Below are 22,351 nucleotides of genomic sequence, written 5' to 3'. Positions count from 1 at the left end.
TTCAGTATTATGTTTGAAAAAGCCAATACCCATTTTTGGTCCTGCTGGTGATGTTGACCATCATTTCTTTGCAAAGGAAATAAATCATTGTTACAAGAAGCTGATTAATGCTCTGTTTCTCTGCCTTCTTGGCTCTGGAATGTCTGACAGTCACCTGATCTAAAGTTAATAAATAAATTCAAACTTCTCTAGTTTGCCTTTAAAATATATTCCAGTTATGGTAAAAGCAAAGGCAGGTGTTAAGGCAGTATTTTTCCCCCCTTTTATAACGAGAAAACACCTACTAAAACCTCTCATTTTTATTTCTAGGTTTGCAATTTACTCAGTACAGATGACCTTTAAACATATATGGGATATACACAGACAGGATATCAAATAAAACAAAAGATTTCTTGGTTTTAATGTATGGCATTTAGATACGCCTTTATTGCACTATTTATAAAACTGTTTTATAGAACACTAAAAAGTATTGGGCTGTTTAAAAATGTTAATCCTATAATTAATAGACAGAGGCATACGCTTTCCCCCAGCACAAGGCACTGATATTCTAAATCTGTCACTCTGAACTTTACAGTAGGAGACAGCCATCTGCCTGCATGCAGCCATCTAAAACAAAGCAAGAATATATGCTCTTATCTTTCCCCTGGTGAGACGCAAAATCATTTTGTGAAAACAGGCAACAACGTTTAGCTAAGATGAATTTAGATAGCATGCATTGAGAAAAAACACATTAAATCAAACTGATTCTATAAAAGTCAATGTTATCAGGTGATTGGATAGGGATGATTTGATAAAGTAGAGCACATTACGTAATGCCAAGTAGAAAGGAAATATATGTTTGGGTGACCCAATACTGAATCGCACAGCCCTAAAAACCTCTTCTCTGTGTAACTAAATCTAGTAAGGTCTAGATTCAGTAAGGTCTCAACTTTAATTAAGGTCTATACTTAATTTACACCTCCATTTTGATGTGGAAATTCAAAGTTGTTATGCTAAAATATTTTAGTATTCTCACATGTTAAGAATATTAACTAGAAGTAAAAAAGGAATGTTGTGAAGAAAAATCAACTTCAAATTTATCTTTACATACAGATGCCTGTGCAATTATATAGTTTTTTTTTTTCCAGAGAAATGTGTTCTTTCATCATTGATATCTAGATTTTTCTGAAACTCAAAATCTGTTGGTCTACTTTCTATTTTTCAGTTTCATTCAAATCATTATGGAAATAGACATGATTCTTTTCAGGTCACCTATTGCACTTTTCAGTTTAATTTTAGGGTTGATCACAATAATAATACTCTCCAGTAAAAACTTAGATCAACATTAATGTCTTGGTTTTCTGATTTTCAAAATTTCATTTTTTAAAGAAAATTCTCTTTTTTCCCCTGAAATAAAGATACTTCTTATATACAGATTAAAGAGAAAATTCAGAAATTCCATGTCATGCCATTATGTTAAATATGATATTCTAACTAATGTAGCAAGAGAGCATGGGGTTAAATGTGAAGTCTAGAGTCAGCCAAGAATCCTACCTCTACCACATACAAGCTGTGTGACCTTCAGCAAGTAATTTAATAGAGTCCAGGCATTAGATTTCTCATTTGTAAATGGGGGTAATTTACAGTGCCCACTTCAGCTGGGTTATTCTGAGGGTTAAGTGGAATAAGATGCATGAAGCACTCGGTGCTGTGTCTGGTAAATCAGACCCCTTCACAGTAATATTATGAAATTTCATTCCTGAAGCTGAATTTCATGTATTTTAGATATTGAATGTACTCAGTAAAGGACACATTGAAGAAATTATTTTTATTTTCATAGCAATTATCTTTAAATTCTAGGCATTTTAATAAAAAGAATATATATATGTATGTGTGTGAGTATATATGTATGTGTATATGTGTGTATGCATGTGTGTGTGTGTGTGTGTGTGTATGCCAGCTGACCTGTTATGCTTGTCCTCCTTTCCTTCCATTCCTCCCTCCACACCTCATGAGAACAACTACCTGAAAACTCTCTCTCTCTCTCTCTCTCTCTCTCTCTCTCTCTATATATATATATATATATATATATATATATAGCAGGGGACAGAGAGGAGCAAGATGGATTGATTGATTTGGAGACTGTTTATCGAAATAAAGATTTTTACCAGATAAGAGAAACACTGAAGCTGGCACACAATACTGTTTATTGAAATCTACACTTAGAAATTGTGGCATCTGGAGGGAGAGGCAATATGGTGGAGGAGTAGCAGACTGAAATTACATCAGATTCCAGGAGTTCAGGTAGATAGCTATCAAACCATTCCGAACACCTACAAACTCAACAGAAGATAGAAGAGATGAAGAACAGGAATTCCAGGAACAAAAAATTGACCACTTTCTGAAAGGTAGGACATGTGAATAAGTGAATCTGAAGCAATGGGAAGATAGACCGTGGTGGGAGGGGCCTGCTCTGAGCAAGCAGTGGAGCAGTGGAGCACAAAATCAAAACTTTTAGAAGACTGCTCCACTCAGGGACATCACTTCAGAGGGTAAGCAGGTGTGGAGCCCTCTTGGGGACAGTGTCAACTCAGGACCCATAGGGTCGCAGAAAGATCGGGGGTGTCTGAGTGTGGCCAAGCTGCCAGGTATCAGAGCGGGGAAGCTGACTACAGAGACAGAGCCGAAGAGTGAGCTTTCAGCTGGGCGTTACCTTAAACCATGATCCAAGGCACAGTTGGACCACTGCTCCTTGGGCAGGGACCCCACAAGTGGCAGATCCAGGGAGACTCACCTTCCTTCCCTGGGGGAGTGCCACAGGAATGTCCTGTAGGAATGTGCCAGGTTTGGAGACTCCAAAAGGGGCCGTGCCCCAGAGATAGAAACACTCGGTCACAGGCAGGGTAAGCTCAGAGTGTGGCTGGAGACTAGGGATACAGAGTGACTGACTGCTTTTCTCTCAGGGCACACTATGGAGTGGGCCCCCAAGTTCTCAGCTCCTCTGGGCCAGAGACTGGGAGGCCACCATTTTCAGTCCCATTCGCCAAAGTGGTCTGGAAAGTGTTCAAGGGAACAAAACCCCCAAGAGTGAAAAACCCAAGAATATTTAGCCCAGTCCCTGATAAGGGTGGTGTCATTCTGCCTTGGGCAAAGACATCTGAGAATCACTGCAACAGGACTGTTCCAAAGAAGTTGAGCAAAAACATCCAGCCAAGACCAAGCTCACCCATCAAAGAGAACACTGGAACTGCAGAGCTAGGGGAAAGCAACACATACAATTCATGGCTTTTTCTCCATGATTTTTTAGTCTTGCAAAGTTAAATTTTTAAAAATTTTATAATTTTTTTCTTATTCTATTTTTTTAACTCTTCCTCTATCCTCTTTTAACGATTTTTAACTAGTTTATCTTAACAACACCTTTATTAAAAAAATTCTTTTTAGGGGTGCCTGGGTGGATCAGTGGGTTAAAGCCTCTGCCTTCAGCTCGGGTCATGATTCCAGCGTCCAGGGATCGAGCCCCACATCAGTCTCTCTGCTGAGCAGGGAGCCTGCTTCCTCCTCTCTCTCTCTCTCTCTCTGCCTGCCTTTCTGCCTGCTTGTGATCTGTCTGTCAAATAAATAAATAAAATCTTTAAAAAAATTCTTTTAAACATTCATTGTTATAGTCATATTTTATCCCTTCATTGTATTTAACCTTATTTTACTCATACATATTTTTTTTTCCCAAAAAATTTTGGGATACAATTTCTTCTAATAGATCAAAATAGACCTAATCTAGCACTTGGCTTTGCTCTAGTCTCCAGCCAGAGCACGTCTACTCCTTTTTTTTTTTTTTTTTTTTGCCAACCAACTAATCTTATCAATTCCTTTTTTAGAAAGGAATGTATATATACATTCCTTCTCAACATACATTCCTTATCAATTCCTTTTTAGAAAGGATATATACATATATATATTTTTAGAAAAAATATATACATGTATATATATGTGTGTGTGTATACACACACACACACACACATATATTTTTCTTTCTTTAAAATTTAAAATTTCTTTAAAATTAGTTTCTTCTAAGAAACAAAAATACACCCAAAATCAAGTGGGTGGCTCTGCTCTATTCATCAGTCTAATATATATATATATATATATTATATTTTTCTTTTCTTTTTACTTTTATTTCCTTCCCCCTTCTTCTTCCCCCAGTTTTGGATCTCTTCTGATTTGGTTAGCATACATTTTTCTGAGGTCGTTGCCACCAATTTACTATTTTACTCTCTCGTTCATATATTCTTATCTGGATAAAATGACAAGTCAGAAAAACTGCAAAAAAAAAAAAAGAACAAGAGGCAGTACTGACAGCTAAGAAACTAATCAATATGGACGTTGGAAATATGTCAGAGCTAGAGTTCAGAATGATGATTCTCAAGGTGCTAGCTAGGCTCAAAAAATGCATGGAAGATATCAGAGAAACCCTTTCTGGAGAAATAAAATCCCTTTCTGGAGAAATAAAAGAATTAAAATCTAACAAAGTTGAAATTTTTAAAAAAGCTATTAATGATGTGAAATAAAAAATGGAGGCTCTTACTGCTAGGATAAATGAGGCAGAAGAGAGAATAGAGATATAGAAGACCAAATGAGGGAGAATGAAGAAGATGAGCAAAAGAAAGACAAACAACTACTGGACAATGAGGGGAAAATTCGAAAGATAAGTGATACCATAAGATGAAACAATATTAGAATAATTGGGATTCCAGAAGAAGAAGAAGAAAGAGAGAGGGGGCAGAACGTATATTGAAGCAAATTATAGCAGAGAATTTCCCTGTTATGGCAAAGGGAACAAGCATCAAAACCCAGGAGGCACAGAGAACCCCCTTCAGCATCAATAAAAATAGGTCCACAGACCATCGTCTAATAGTAAAACTTACAAGTCTTAGTGACAAAGAGAAAATCCTGAAAGCAACTTGGGATAAGAAGTCTGTAACATACAATAGTAGATATATTAGATTGGCAGCAGACTTATCCACAGAGACCTGTCAGGCCAGAAAACTGGCATGATATATTCAGAGCACTAAATGAGAAAAACATGCAGCCAAGAATACTATATCCAGCTAGGCTATCATTGAAAATAGAAAGAGAGAATAAAAGCTTCCAGGACAAACAAAAACTGAAATAATTTGCAAACACCAAACCAGCCCTACAGGAAATATTGAAAGGGGTCCTGCAAGCAAAGAGAGAGCCTAAAAGTAGTAGACCAGAAAGGAACAGAGACAAAATCCAGTAACAGTCACCTTACAGGTAATAGAATGGCAATAAATTCATATTTCTCAATAGTTACCCTGAATGCAAATGGGATAAATGCCCCAATAAAAAGACACAGGGTATCAGAATGGTTAAAAAAAAAACAAAACCCATCAATATGCTGTCTACAAGAAACACATATTAGACCCAAGACACCACCAGATTTAAAGTGAGATGGTGGAAAACAATTAACTGTGATAATGGACTTCCAAAGAAAGCTGGGGGGCAATCTTTATATCAGATCAGTTAGATTTTAAGCCAATGTATAATAAGAGATGAAGAAGGGTCTGGACTCAAAGGGTCTGTCCAACAAGAAGATCAATTTTAAATATCTATGCCCCTAACATGGGAGCAGCCAACTATATAAATCAATTAATAACAAAATTCAAGAAACACATCAACAATAATACAATAATAGTAGGGGACTTTAATACCCCCCTCACTGAAACAGATCATCCAAACAAAAGATCAACAAGGAAATAAAGGCCTTAAATGACACACTGGACCAGATGGACATCACAGATATATTCAGAATATTCCATCCCAAAGCAACAGAGTACACATTCTTCTCTAGTGAACATGGAATATTCTCCAGAAGAGATCACATCCTGGGTCACAAAACAGGTCTCAACTGGTACCAAAAGGTTGGGATCATTTCCTGCATATTTTTCAGGCCACAATACTCTGAAGCTAAAACTCAATCACAAGAGGAATGTTGGAAAGAACTCAAATACATGGAGGCATACATCCTACTAAAGAATGAATGGGTCAACCAGGAAATTAAAGAAGAATTGAAAAAAATTCATGGAAACAAATACAAATGAAAACACAACTGTTCAAAATCAGTGGGACAAAGCAAAGGGGTCCTGAGAGGAAAATATATGGTGATACAAGCCTTTCACAAGAAACAAGAAAGACCCCAAGTATACTACCTAGCCGTACACCTAAAGGAGCTGGAGAAAGAACAGCAAAGAAAGCCTAAACCCAGGGGAAGAAGAGAAATAATAAAGATCAGAGCAGAAATCAATGCAATAGAAACCAAAAGAACAGCAGAACAGATCAATGAAACTAGGAACTGTTTTTTGAAAGAATTAATAAGTATGATAAACCCATGGCCAGAATTATCAAAAAGAAAAGAGAAAGGACCCAAATTTTAAAAAATCATGAATGAAAGAGGAGAGATCATAACCAACACCAAAGAAATACAAGCAATTATAAGAACATATTATGAGGGGCGCCTGGGTGGCTCAGTGGGTTAATGCCTCTGCCTTCGGCTCAGGTCATGATCCCAGGGTTCTGGGATCTAGCTCCACATTGGACTCCCTGCTCAGTGGGGAGCCTGCTTTCTCCTCTCTCTCTGCCTGCCTCTCTGCCTACTTGTGATCTCTGTCTGTCAAATAAATAAATAAAATCTTAAAAAAAAACCATATTATGAGTAACTATATGTCAGCAAATTTGACCGTCTGGAAGAAATGGATGCATTCCTAGACACATATAAACTACCAGAACTGAACCAGGAAGAAACAGAAAACATGAACAGACCCATAACCAGTAAGGAGATTGAAGCAGTCATCAAAAATCTCTTCAACAAACAAGAGCCCAGGGCCAGATGGCTCCCCAGGGGAATTCTACCAAACATTTAAAGAAGAATTAATTCCTATTCTCCTGAAACTGTTCCAAAAAATAGAAATGGGAGGAAAACTTCCAAACTCATTTTATGAGGCCAGCATTACCTTGATCCCAAAAGCAGACAAACACCCCATCAAAAAGGAGATATACAGAACAATATCCTTGATGAACACAGATGCAAAAATTCTCACCAAAATACTAGCTAATAGGATCCAACAGTACATTAAAAGGATTATTCACCACGACCAATGAGATTTATTCCTGGACTGCAAGGTTGGTTCAACATCTGCAAATCAATCAATGTGATACAATACATTAATAAGAGAAAGAACAAGAACCATATGATACTCTCAATAGATGCTAAAAAGGCATTTGACAAAGTACAGCCTCCTTTCTTGATCAAAACTCTTCAAAGTGTAGGGATATAGGGTACATACCTCAATATCATCAAAGCCATCTATGAAACACCCACAGTGAATATCACTCTCAATGGGGAAAAACTGAGAGCTTTTCCCCTAAAGTCAAGAACACAGCAGGGATGTTCTCTATCACCAGTGCTATTCAGCATAGTACTAGGAGTCTAAGCCTCAGCTATCAGACAACAAAAAGAAGTTAAAGGCATCCAAATTGGCAAAGAAGAAGTCAAACTCTCACTCTTTGCCGATGATATGAAATTATATGTGGAAAACCCAAAGACTCCACTCCAAATCTGCTAGATCTTGTACAGGAACTCAATAAAGTGTCAGGATATAAAATCAATGCACAGAAATCAGTTGCATTTCTTTATACCAACAGTAACACAGAAGAAAGAAAAATTAAGGAGTAGATTCCATTTATAATTGCACCCAAAACCATCAGATACCTAGGAATAAACCTAAACAAAGAGGCAAAGAATATATACTCAGAAACTATAAAGTACTTATGAATGAAACTGAGGAAGACACAAAGAAATGGAAAACTGTTTCATGGTCATGGATTGGAAGAACAAATATAGTGAAAATGTCTATGCTACCTAAAGCAATCTACACATTTAATGCAATCCTTATCAAAATCCCATCCACTTTTTTCAAAGAAATGGAACAAATAATCTTAAAATTTATATGGAATAAGAAAAGACCCCGGAGAGCCAGAGGAATATTGAAAAAGAAAGCCAATGTTGGTGGGATCACAATTCCAGACTTCAAGCTCTATTAGAAAGCTGTCATCATCAAGACCCTATGGTATGGGCACAAAAACAGACATACAGATCAATGGAACAGAATAAAGAGCCCAGAAATGGACCCTCAACTCTATGGTCAACTCATCTTCGACAAAGCAGGAAATAATGTCCGATGGAAAAAAGACTGTCTCTTCAACAAATGGTGTTGGTAAAATTGAACAGCCACATGCAGAAGAATGAAAGTGGACCATTTCCTTACACCACACACAGAAATAGACTCCAGATGGATGAAAGACCTCAATGTGAGTCAGGAATCCATCGGAATCCTTGAGGAGAACACAGGCAGCAACCTCTTTCACCTCAGCTGCAGCAACTTCTTCCTAGAAACATCACCAAAGGCAAGGGAAGCAAGGGCAAAAATGAACTATTGGGACTTCATCAAGATCAAAAGCTTTTGCACATAAAGGAAACAGTCAACAAAACCAAAAGACAACTGACAGATGGGAGAAGATATTCACAAATGATAAATCAGATAAAGGGCTAGTAGCCAAAAGACCCCGAATATCCAGAGGAATGTTGGAAAAGAAAATCAAAGCTGGTGGCATCACAATTCTGGACTTCAAGCTCTATTACAAATCTGGAATCATCAAGACAGTATGGTACTGGCACAAAAGTAGACATACAGATCAAATGAACATAACAGAGAACCCAGAAATGGACCCTCAACTCTATGGTCAACTAATCTTTGATAAAGCAGGAAAGAATGTCCAATGGAAAAAAAAAAGACCATCTCTTCAACAAATGGTTTTGGGAAAATTGGACAGCCACATTCAGAGGAATGAAACTGGACCATTTCCTTACACCACACACAAAAATAGAGTCAAAATGTATTAAAGACCTCAATGTGAGACAGGAATCCATCAAAATCCTTGAGGATAACACAAGCAGCAACTTCTTTGAACTCAGCCACAGCAACTTCTTCCTAGAAACATCACCAAAGGCAAGGGAAGTAAGGGCAAAAATGAACTATTGAGATTTCATCAAGATCAAAAGCTTTTGCACAGCAAAGGAAACAGTCAACAAAACCAAAGACAACTGGCAGAAGGGAGAAGATATTTGCAAATAACATATCAGATAAAGGGCTAGTATCCAAAATCTATAAAGAACTTATCAAACTCAACACACAAAGAACAACTAATCCAATCAAGAAATGGGCAGAACACATGAACAGACATTTCTGCAAAGAAGACATCCAGATGGCCAACAGACACATGAAAAAGTGCTCCACACCACTCAGCGTCAGGGAAATACAAATCAAAACCACAATGAGAGACCACCTCACGCCAGTCAAAATGGCTAAAATTAACATGTCAGGAAATGACAGATGTTGGAGAGGATGTGGAGAAAGGGGAACCCTCCTACACTGTTGGTGGGAATGCAAGCTGGTGCAACCACTCTGGAAAACAGCATGGAGGTTCCTCAAAATGTTGAAAATAGAACTACCCTATGACCCAGCCATTGCACTACTGGGTATTTACCCTAAAGATACAAACGTAGTGATCCGAAGGTGCATGTCCACCCGAATGTTTATAGCAGCAATGTCCACAATAGCCAAACTATGGAAAGAACTTAGATGTCCATCAACAGATGAATGGATAAAGAAGATGTTATAAATATGTATGCATGTATACACACACACACACACACACATATAAAACACACACACACACACACACACACACACACACAATGGAATACTATGCAGCCATCAAAAGAAATGAAATCTTGCCATTTGTGACAACATGGATGTAACTAGAGGGTATTATGCTGAGTGAAATAAGTCAACCAGTGAAAGACAATTATCATATGATCTCCCTGATATGAGGAAATTGAGAAGCAAAGTGGGGAGTTTGGGGGGTAGGGAAGGAAAAAATGAAACGAGATGTTATCGAGAGAGAGACAAACCATAAGAGAATCTTAATCTCACAAAACAAACTGAGGGTTGCTGGGGGAGGGGTGTGTGGAGAGGGTGGTTGGGTTATGGACATTGGGGAGGGTATGAGCTATGGTGAGTGCTATGAAGTGTTTAAGCTGAGGATTCACAAACCTGTACCCCTGGGGCAAATAATACATTTTATGTTACTAAAAATAATTAATTAAAATAAATTGTGGAATCTGGCCAATTTAGGTAATGCTATAAAAAGTCTCATCATGGCACCAAATTCTTGAATCATGGGCCTTAGGCACCAGTCATCATCTGTCAATCTGGATTGTAAAATGTATACCAGTATGAATTATATTTAGTGAATTACATTGAAAACACAAACCTGCTCTTAGCTTTCTTGGAAAGAGAAAAAGTAGTTAATTAAAAGGGATAAATCATTAAAAATAAATATAATTTTTACAGTTAGAGATATTACACCATATTCTAAAAATTATACTGAAATATTTCCCAAAAATGGAGGTAAGACCAACAAAATCACAGATAATATTGTAATAACTGATAATCTAAAAAACAGTTCTATTGACTGAATTTTGTTTAGAGTATCACACAACCTCAGGTATTTCTGACTTATAGTTTCTTTTCTTTTTTTTTAATTTTATTTTTTATAAACATATATTTCTACCCCCAGGGGTACAGGTCTGTGAAACGCCCGGTTTACACACTTCATAGCACTCACCATAGCACATACCCTCCCCAATGTCCATAACCCTACCCCCCTTCTCCCAAGCCCCCTCCCCCCAGCAACCCTCAGTTTGTTTTGTGATATTAAGAGTCACTTATGGTTTGTCTCCCTCCCAATCCCATCTTGTTTCATTTACTCTTCTCCTACCCCCTTAACCCCCATGTTGCATCTCCTCTCCCTCATTATCAGGGAGATCATATGATAGTTGTCTATCTCCAATTGACTTATTTTGCTAAGCATGATACCCTCTAGTTCCATCCACGTCGTCGCAAATGGCAAGATTTCATTTCTTTGGATGGCTGCATAGTATTCCATTGTGTATATATACCACTTCTTCTTTATCCATTCATCTGTTGATGGACATCTAGGTTCTTTCCATAGTTTGGCTATTGTAGACATTGCTGCTATAAACATTCGGGTGCACGTGCCCCTTCGGATCACTACGTTTGTATCTTTAGGGTAAATACCCAGTAGTGCAATGGCTGGGTCATAGGGTAGTTCTATTTTCAACATTTTGAGGAACCTCCATGCTGTTTTCCAGAGTGGTTGCACCAGCTTGCATTCCCACCAACAGTGTAGGGGGGTTTCCCTTTCTCTGCATCCTTGCCAGCATCTGTCATTTCCTGACTTGTTAATGTTAGCCATTCTGACTGGTGTGAGGTGGTCTCTCATTGTGGTTTTGATTTGTATTTCCCTGATGCCAAGTGATATGGAGCACTTTTTCATGTGTCTGTTGGCCATCTGGATGTCTTCTTTGCAGAAATGTCTGTTCATGTGTTCTGCCCATTTCTTGCTTGGATTATTTGTTCTTTGGGTGTTGAGTTTGCTAAGTTCCTTATAGACTTTGGATATTAGCCCTTTATCTGATATGTCATTTGCAAATATCTTCTCCCATTCTGTCAGTTGTCTTTTGGTTTTGTTAACTGTTTCCTTTGCTGTGCAAAAGCTTTTGATCGTGATGAAATCCCAATAGTTCATTTTTGCCCTTGCTTCCCTTGCCTTTGGCGATGTTCCTAGGAAGATGTTGCTGCGGCTGAGGTAGAAGAGGTTGCTGCCTGTGTTCTCCTCAAGGATTTTGATGTATTCCTTTCTCACATTGAGGTCCTTCATCCATTTTGAGTCATTTTTCGTGTGTGGTGTAAGGAAATGATCCAATTTCATTTTTCTGCATGTGGCTGTCCAATTTTCCCAACACCATTTATTGAAGAGGCTGTCTTCTTTCCATTGGATATTCTTTCCTGCTTTGTCGAAGATTAGTTGACCATAGAGTTGAGGGTCTATTTCTGGGCTCTCTATTCTGTTCCATTGATCTATGTGTCTGTTTTTGTGCCAGTACCATGCTGTCTTGATGATGACAGCTTTGTAGTAGAGCTTGAAGTCCGGAATTGTGATGCCACCAACTTTGGCTTTCTTTTTCAATATTCATTTGGCTATTCGAGGTCTTTTCTGGTTCCATATAAATTTTAGGATTATTTGTTCCATTTCTTTGAAAAAAATGGATGGTACTTTGATAGGAATTGCATTAAATGTGTAGATTGCTTTAGGTTGCATAGACATTTTCACAATATTTATTCTTCCAATCCAGGAGCATGGAACATTTTTCCATTTTTTGTGTCTTCCTCAATTTCTTTCATGAGTACTTTATAGTTTTCTGTGAATAGATTCTTAGTCTCTTTGGTTAGGTTTATTCTTAGGTATCTTATAGTATTGGGTGCAATTGTAAATGGGATTGACTCCTTAATTTCTTTTTCTTTTGTCTTGTTGTTGGTGTAGAGAAATGCAACTGATTTCTGTGCATTGATTTTATATCCTGACACTTTACTGAATTCCTGTACAAGTTCTAGCAGTTTTGGAGTGGAGTCTTTTGGGTTTTCCACATATAGTATCATATCATCTGCGAAGAGTGATAGTTTGACTTCTTCTTTACCGATTTGGATGCCTTTAATTTCCTTTTGTTGTCTGATTGCTGAGGCTAGGACTTCTAGTACTATGTTGAATAGCAGGGGTGATAACGGACATCCCTGCCGTGTTCCTGACCTTAGCGGAGGAGCTTTCAGTTTTTCTCCATTGAGAATGATATTTGCGGTGGGTTTTTCATAGATGGCTTTGATAATATTGAGGTATGTGCCCTCTGTCCCTACACTTTGAAGAGTTTTGATCAGGAAGGGATGCTGTACTTTGTCAAATGCTTTTTCAGCATCTATGGAGAGTATCATATGGTTCTTGTTCTTTCTTTTATTAATGTGTTGTATCACATTGATTGATTTGCGGATGTTGAACCAATCTTGCAGCCCTGGAATAAATCCCACTTGCTCATGGTGAATAATCCTTTTAATGTACTGTTGAACCTATTGGCTATAATTTTGGTGAGAATTTTTGCATCTGCGTTCATCAAGGATATTGGTCTGTAATTCTCTTTTTTGTTGGGATCCTTGTCTGCTTTTGGGATCAAGGTGATGCTGGCCTCATAAAATGAGTCTGGAAGTTTTCCTTCCGTTTCTATTTTTTGGAACAGTTTCAGGAGAATAGGAATTAATTCTTCTTTAAATGTTTGGTAGAATTCCCCCGGGAAGCCGTCTGGCCCTGGGGTTGTATTTGTTTGGAGATTTTTGATGACTCTTTCAATCTCCTTACTGGTTATGGGTCTGTTCAGTCTTTCTATTTCTTCCTGGTTCAGTTGTGGTAGTTTATATGTCTCTAGGAATGCATCCATTTCTTCCAGATTGTCAAATTTGTTGGCCTAGAGCTGCTCATAGGATGTTCTTATAATTGTCTGTATTTCTTTGGTGTTCGTTGTGATCTCTCCTCTTTCATTCATGATTTTATTTATTTGGGTCCTTTCTCTTTTCTTTTTGATAAGTCTGGCCAGGGGTTTATCAATCTTATTAATTCTTTCAAAGAACCAGGTCCTAGTTTCGTTGATTTGTTCTATTGTTTTTTTGGTTTCTATTTCATTGATTTCTGCTCTGATCTTTATGATTTCTCTTCTTCTGCTGGGCTTAGGGTTTCTTTCTTGTTCTTTCTCCAGCTCCTTTAGGTGTAGGGTTAGGTTGTGTACCTGAGACCTTTCTTGTTTCTTGAGAAAGGCTTGTACCGCTATATATCTTCCTCTCAGGACTGCCTTTATTGTGTCCCACAGATTCTGAACCGTTGTGTTTTCATTATCATTTGTTTCCATGAATTTTTTCAATTCTTCTTTAATTTCCTGGTTGACCCATTCATTCTTTAAAAGGATGCTGTTTAGTCTCCATGTATTTGGTTTCTTTCCAAATTTCCTCATGTGATTGAGTTCTAGCTTCAGAGCATTGTGGTCTGAAAATATGCAGGGAATGATCCCAATCTATTGATACTGGTTGAGACCTGATTTAGGACCCAGGATGTGATCTATTCTGGAGAACGTTCTATGTGCACTAGAGAAGAATGTGTATTCTGTTGCTTTGGGATGAAATGTTCTGAATATATCTGTGATGTCCATTTGGTCCAGTGTGTCATTTAAGGCCTTGATTTCCTTGTTGATCTTTTGCTTGGATGATCTGTCCATTTCAGTGAGGGGAGTGTTAAAATCCCCTACTATTATTGTATTATTGTCGATGTGTTTCTTTGATTTTGTTATTAATTGGTTTATATAGTTGGCTGCTCCCACGTTAGGGGCATAGATATTTAAAATTGTTAGATCTTCTTGTTGGACAGATCCTTTGAGTATGATATAGTGTCCTTCCTCATCTCTTATTATAGTCTTTGGCTTAAAATCTAATTGATCTGATATAAGGATTGCCACTCCTGCTTTCTTCTGATGTCCATTAGCATGGTAAATTGTTTTCCACCTCCTCATTTTAAATCTGGAGATGTCTTCGGGTTTAAAATGAGTTTCTTGTAGGCAACATATAGATGTTTTTTTTTTTTTTAATCCATTCTGATGCCCTGTGTGTTTTGATTGGGACATTTAGCCCATTAACATTCAGGGTAACTATTGAGACATATGAATTTAGTGCCATTGTATTGCCTGTAAGGTGACTGTTATTGTATATTGTCTCTGTTCCTTTCTGATCTACTACTTTTAGGGTCTCTCTTTGCTTAGAGGACCCCTTTCAATATTTCCTGTAGATCCGGTTTGGTGTTTGCAAATTCTTTCAGGTTTTGTTTGTCCTGGAAGCTTTTAATCTCTCCTTCTATTTTCAATGATAGCCTAGCTGGATATAGTATTCTTGGCTGCATGTTTTTCTCGTTTAGTGCTCTGAATATATCATGCCAGCTCTTTCTGGCCTGCCAGGTCTCTGTGGATAAGTCTGCTGCCAATCTAATATTTTTACCATTGTATGTTACAGACTTCTTTTCTCGGGCTGCTTTCAGGATTTTCTCTTTGTCACTAAGACTTGTAAATTTTACTATTAGGTGACGGGGTGTGGACCTATTCTTATTGATCTTGAGGGGGGTTCTCTGCACCTCCTGGATTTTGATGCTTGTTCCCTTTGCCATATTGGGGAAATTCTCTCCAATAATTCTCTCCAATATACCTTCTGCTCCCCTCTCCGTTTCCTCTTCTTCTGGAATCCCAATTATTCTAATGTTGTTTCATCTTATGGTGTCACTTATCTCTCGAATTTCCCCTCGTGGTCCAGTAGCTGTTTGTCCCTCTTTTGCTCAGCTTCTTTATTCTCTTTCATTTGGTCTTCTATATCGCTAATTCTTTCTTCTGCCTTATTTATCCTAGCAGTGAGAGCCTCCATTTTTGATTGCACCTCATTCATAGCTTTTTTGATTTCCACTTGGTTAGATTTTAGTTCTTTTATTTCTCCAGAAAGGGCTTTTATATCTCCCAAGAGGTGTTCTCTAATATCCTCCATGCCTTTTTCGAGCCCGGCTAGAACCTTGAGAATCGTCATTCTGAACTCTAGATCTGACATATTACCAATGTCTGTATTGATTAGGACCCTAGCCTTTGGTACTGCCTCTTGTTCTTTTTCTTGTGGTGAATTTTTCTGCCTTGTCATTTTGTCCAGATAAGAGTATATGAAGGAGCAAGTAAAATACTAAAAGGGTGGCAACAACCCTAGGAAAATACGCTTTAGCGAAATCAGAAGAGATCCCTAATCCTGAGGGGGGAGAAAGGTTCAGAAAGAGGTTCAGAAAGATAAAACAAAGAACAAGAACAATTAAAAAAAAGAAAACGAATAAAGAAAAAGTATAAAAAAGAAATATATATATATATATATATATATATATATATTAGTTAAACTAGTTAAAAAACTTTAAAAAAGAAAAGGGTAAAAGTTAAAAAAAATTTGGCAGAAGAAGAGAAAGAAAATTGAAAAAAAAATTAAATTAACTGCAAGGCTAAAGAATCATGGGGAGAAAGCTATGAATTCCGTGCTTTGCTTTCTCCTCCTCTGGAATTTCGCTGCTCTCCTTGGTAATGAAACTGTACTCCTTGGTAGGTGAACTTGGTCCTGGATGGGTTTCCTGTTGCTCTTCTGGGGGAGGGGCCTGTTGTAGTGATTCTCAAGTGTCTTTGCCCCAGGTGGAATTGCACCATCCTTACCAGGGGCTGGGCTGAGTAATCTGCTCGTGTTTGCTTTTGGGAGCTTTTTTTCCCTGAGCGCTTTCCGTAGAGGTCCTGAGGATATGAAGGAAGATGGCGGCTCCCGGTCTCTGGTCCGGAGGAGCTGAGAGCCCGGGGCTCCACTCCTCAGTGCGCCCTCAGAGAACAGCGCCCAATTACTCCCATCACCCTGGCCTCCGGCCGCACTCCGAGCTGACCGAGCCTGCGACCGGTTCACGGTAACCCCGAGTTTAGAGCTCACTCCTCGGCTCTGTCTCTGTAGCAGGTTCCCTGTTCTAATACCTGTAAGCTCTGTGACACTCAGACACCCCCAATCCTTCTGTGACCCTGCAGGACCTGAGGCCACGCTGACCCTGCCTGGGCTTCACCCCAGTTAAGCCTCTGGAGCCATGTCCCTCAGCGGAACAGACTTTTAAAAGTCCTGATTTTTTGCTCCTTTGCTCTGCCGCTTGTCGGGAGCTGGCCCCTCCCCCCACGGTCTATCTTCCCGTCGCTTTGGATTCACTTCTCTGCCAGTCCTACCTTTCAGAAAGTGGTTGATTTTCTTTTCTAGAATTGCTGTTCTTCTTCTCTTCGATCTCCCGTTGGATTTGTAGGTGTTTGCAATCTTTAGATAAACTATCTAGCTGATCTCCGCTACCTGAAGTAGTCTCAGCCTGCTACTTCTCCGCCATCTTGACTCCTCCCCCACTGACTCATAGTTTCTTAAGAAAAACCCTCCAACTCGTAATAATTAGTCACAGCTTCTGATTATTTTGCACTTAGAAATAAATACTACATAGTGGTTTACCTAATTTTTGTATTACATGTCATTTTATTATTAGTTTTTAAAATATTATAAATTCAACTGGAAAAACATTAAAATGTAGAAGGTAGAAAGTGATTATTAATAATGCTGGAAAAAATAAAATATTCTCAATAACAAATACAGAATAGAAATTCCCAGTTCTTTTCCTGAGGTCAGTCTCCTATATTCTGTCATCCAAAACACCAAATACAATTAACCTAAGTCAAGTCTTGGGTTTAACTCCAAATAAACCTGGATTTCTCTCTTTCTGGTGTAAAGTTTAGGTCTGTGCAGCAGTGTTAAAACTACTCAGTAAGGAGTTAAAGGGTTGAAAACTGAGGATGCTGTAGAAGAGAAAAGGATTATGGCTGGAGGTCATTTATAGTCCAACATGTGTGACTGACCAGGAGACATAGCCAATAACTAAGGACTCCTCATGCTGTAACATCAATTTCACTATCATTAGTAAATTTGGATTAAAAAGAACATTAAAAATTGAAGTATAATTCAAGAAAGGTAAGAAGGGTATTTTTCTAAAACTCTACCTAGCATGAAACTAAGAAAAGAAAAAGCCCTCTCAGAGTTTTAAATGGGTAAGTGTGGATCTAGAAGAGCTTTACAATCCAAATTATGTCCCTAGACCTCTGCTTAAAGGTAATATAAATGATCTCATACTGTAGTAGAAGACAACTCTCATATTTTGCAGACATATGAAATATTCAATAAAAAAATCAAGCAATAGTGATGTGTCTTCAAAAGCATTTTACAATTAAAAAATAGACTTTAAGGATACATAATACTTATATAATGAGCATGAAAACAGACCATGTTTACATTTCCATGCTTTTTACTATATTTACTTGCTTACTTGACTGAATAATAACACATACACTCATACAATGTCATTTGACAAGAAGAGTTGAATAACATATTATGTGTACTTATGAGTTTGCTTCCAGAGGTCCTACAGTTTTGTATTAAAAAAAGGAAATACTTAACACATTCATGGATAAATAATGAAATTCTCTGCCATCTAAATCATTACCCAATGACAATACACAACCTCACCTACCCAATTTAGAACAAGTGATTAATTTTACTTAGAAAACAATGTCACTTTTCAGCTCTTAGTGTAGGGACGTACAATCATGACCTAATGCCTTTGTAATCTGCCCAGGGCATTTCTGGCTCTAATTGCCCAACACTGCTTAATTAACTAACTTAATTAACTGAGAGACTCTTAGGAGGCCATTAGATGTTGACAACAGGGAAGTTTTCTTTTGATTCATAAATAGCTCCATTAATACTAAAACCATATTCTTAAACATCAAAAAATAATGTACTCTTCTTACCAAAATAATTTAAATGTGAGGATTTGCTTATGAAATGCAAAAAAATAATGATCTGATTAACAATTAAGCAAGAAAAATAGTATAAAGTAGAACTCAATTGTTTTTATGGTGACAATGGATGGACTATACCATAATTTCAGAAGAAATATATGAGTAACACTACATTCAACTTTAACTCTTGTTTTGTGTGACAACTGAAAATATATTTTGAATAACAACCCTAATGGAGAAAAATAAACTTAGGTTTGCTTCTGTAATACTGAATTAAAAGTGTTCTATCAGAATTTATTTTTAAATAAAATTATACAGATGTTTCTTGTTTGTGCGAGTATCTGTCAATGTGTACAATAAGGTTTCAATTCTCTTATACCCTCTGTATAAGTTTTTAAAAATAAATGAAGATTGATTACCTTGTTCACAGAAACGGCCAGTAAAATGTAGTGGACAGTCACAGTGGAATGAGAACATACCACTGGAGAGGAAGACAGGATGGCAAGTGCCTCCATTGTGACACACATTCTCCTGGCACGTGGATGGCACTGCAAGAGGGGAGCTGAGGAAAGTCCATAGGGAGCCAACCCCTTCTGTTATACCAGAAGGAGCAACAGAGGACACTGTAGACAGAGTAGAATCCTGGGATCTAGGTTTATAAAAAGATCAGAAAACATAATGTAAGTAAAAGTACATGAATTTAAACAGAAATAACAGAAACTTTGATTTAAAATAAGACAAAATAAAAACAATAGGCATGCACAGTTTAACTGAGGGCAAATAGAATAATCATGTTTGTTTTTCAGTTGATGGGTTTATAAATATTGAAAATGCCTAAACTACAGAATGTGACCCTAGATGGATCACAGAGTTGTAGTCAATCTATGTAGTTCTAAGAAGCTAAGTTAATTTCTTCTAAGTAATAAAAAACCTGGGTGAATCAAACCCCAAAGCCTAAGAGTCATTTCTCTTATATAAAATAATTAGAATTTGGCTAAACATAGCTCTACTTTGGCTATTTTAACCCTCATGAACCGAAGATCAAGAAATTAGGCCACGTTACATTTTAGTGGTAAAACTGCTTGAACTTGATTTCATTTCTATATTTATTACTACAAATATGTGTTCTTCAAAGTGACTTATATTCATTTCTAAAAGTGACTAAGAGGTACCTGATGGATGCCTATAAGTAATTCCCTAATTTTTTTCCCCACAGATTTTACTACCAGCTTAGTTTTTTTCTTCTTCTCAAATAATGCTGCAACAACAAAATCCCTTGGAATTAAGATGAAGTTCCTTACTTTTACATTCAAAGCCTCTTGATAATGAATTTCTTCTTTGGTTCCCAGCCTATTTTATTGTGATCCCTAATTAGTACCTTAACTTCTCTCATACCCAATGAGATTACTATTCCTTAAAAACTCCAAACCTTCTGAGTTTTGGTAGTTTGTTTGAAATACTTTCTCTGCACTGTTGCTCCTCTCTTATCTAAATTTCACCTAACATGCCAAGTCAAGATCTGTATTATTTCCTCCACATAGCTACTTCATTGTTCCTGGTTCACTGAGATGATACTGGCATTTCCTTCATCTCTAAAATTCCATATGTTGTTGTACCACTCCTAGAATATTTTCCACTGGCTTGGAGTATATTTTTTATTTTATGGAGAGCCTCTTCAGCCAGGATGAACACTGGTCACTGTTTTTCAATCTTTCCTCCACACAAAAATTCCTCATTTTGGCAGAATTCCTTCTTCATAGTAAAAATTCTATAAATATTTGTTGAATTAATGCCTTCAGAGTACCCCTAAGTATTATACACTGTTTGGAAGCACTGTTTTTGGAATTTTCATTTAATGCAATCATTAAGAGAATTATCCTTTTAATGTAAAAAATCTTGCTGTTATACAAATAACTACTTAACTAAGTGAATTTTTACTTTGTACATTGTCATAAAGATAAAACCTGCACAAAATAAGTCAGTTTGAAGATATCCTCTGACTGATATTTAAAGACTTAAGTTATTTTTGCCATCTCCTGTATATACCCATATCAACTAATTAGAATAAAAAAAAGCTGAAGAAAAATAATTTATGAAAACATTTTACCAAAATTATATTAATGTGGTCAGTTCTTTTGTTTTACAATCCTTATGCAGCCTGAAATTCTTATTTATGGTATTTATCACAAGTTATTGCCATATATTTGTGTTTATGATTAAGCCCAACTGTCTCCTCTCTCCTAGACTGCAATTTCCACAAAGAATGGAAGGATCATCTCTGCTCTTTTCTTCATTTTATCCCAGACAAAAATACTTATCCCTAAGTAGGCTCTCCAAAAAATATTTTATAAATTAATTTGGATAACTTTTGTACATATGCAATGTACTATAGTAATAACAAGAATAATAGCAAGTGAAAATAATTTTATTTTGGGAATCAATTTCATAACTCCACTACACACAGCTCTTTAGTTTTATAAATAATATAATTTCTAACACTTTTGGTGCAATCTTATAATCAATTTTCTTGGATTTCATTCTATTAGATTAACATAGTTCTTCCCATTTGCACATAATGTAAGTTTGTCCCTTTAAGCTAACTTTCATCAAGTACTGCTAATTTGAAGTTCATGGGATTTTTTTACTCAGTATTCCACCTTCTAATTTGATAATTTGATTTTTAGCTTTACTGTTTCTGAATGATTTCACCATTTTGTCTATCTCTTGCTATCGACTTCATGAACTGCAGTCAGTCATCTCTTTCAGGAATAAATTAGACTGAATTAAATGTCACTACTTCTTTCTTCCTCAGTAGTTGCTAAGAGAGGCTATGTCTCACCTGAAAAAAACCAGTATGTTGCACATTTCAGCTGCTAACTGATTATACAAAAATAATTACTATTAGCTGATCCATCAATTAAAACATCAGGGCCATAAATCAAATTTTGAAAATAGCATCAATATGACATATTCTGTTATTAAGGTCAAATTTTGTATCTGACATATTACTATTAATAGTCCTTGATGTTTAGTATTTTTCTTAAATTATAAATTATGTCAATCATTACTTATTTTACTGACTTTTTAAAAGATTATTTATTTATTTGAGAGACAGAGTGCACACACAAGCAGAAGGTAGGGGCAGAGGGAGAAGCAGACTTCCTGCTGAGCAAGGAGCCAGATGCAGGGCTCCATCCTAGGATCCCAGGATCATGACCTAAGCCAAAGGCAGATGCTTAACTGACTGAGCCCCTGAGGTGCCCCTTTATTTACCTGTTTTAGAACTAAAATAAATTTGATTCAATTTTTCATATATTTAAAAAGAAACAAACATTTCTTCTGATAACATTTTAGCTTATTTTCACATAAGAAGTTAAAAATATCAAGTAAACGTGGACATTTATTAAACCAAAATAGATGATGGTCATATTGATATAATTAGCAATGTAAAAAGGAGCACTTAGTTATAATTACTTTAATTCTAAAAATTATAAATGTATGAGAGCTTAGAAATAAATCAAGATTCAGGGTGTTCAAAATTGTCTTTTAAATTAACAATATTGTAAAACTTCATTGCCTTTTTTATGTAAATACTGATTTACTATCTAAAATAGTAAGAATAAAGAATCTGCTTGATTGACTCTTGGGTATCTTTGGACAAAGATATAGTGATGAACCAGTCATTGCTATAATAAGTAGTAATATCTAATGACCTTTTTCTGAATGAATTAATGATCGAATCATATGCTTTTACTCAAAATCAAGTCAGATCCCTAGAGAAAGGCACCTTGATATGACAGTGATTACAAATCATGTGGAAGCTGTAGGTGGAACAAGAAAGGAGGACACTCCACTCTTTGTCTCATTCTTGCCATTCTCCCATTTCCAGAAAGTTCTACAGAATCATTTGCA

At 36.8% G+C, this 22,351-nt stretch overlaps 1 protein-coding gene across 1 annotated transcript in view; it reads right to left on the bottom strand.

Moving 5' to 3' along the window:
* Positions 1-22,351, bottom strand: part of EYS (eyes shut homolog) — a 1,828,849-nt gene that overhangs the window by 454,756 nt on the left and 1,351,742 nt on the right. The window contains 1 exon segment of the mRNA XM_047734324.1: positions 18,859-19,088. Within this exon segment, the coding sequence (XP_047590280.1) occupies positions 18,859-19,088 (230 nt within the window).

The sequence above is a fragment of the Lutra lutra genome, chromosome 6 (assembly GCF_902655055.1).
Source record: "Lutra lutra chromosome 6, mLutLut1.2, whole genome shotgun sequence".
In the NCBI taxonomy this organism is placed as follows: Eukaryota; Metazoa; Chordata; class Mammalia; order Carnivora; family Mustelidae; genus Lutra; species Lutra lutra.
This window is presented reverse-complemented; position numbering and strand designations above follow the sequence as displayed.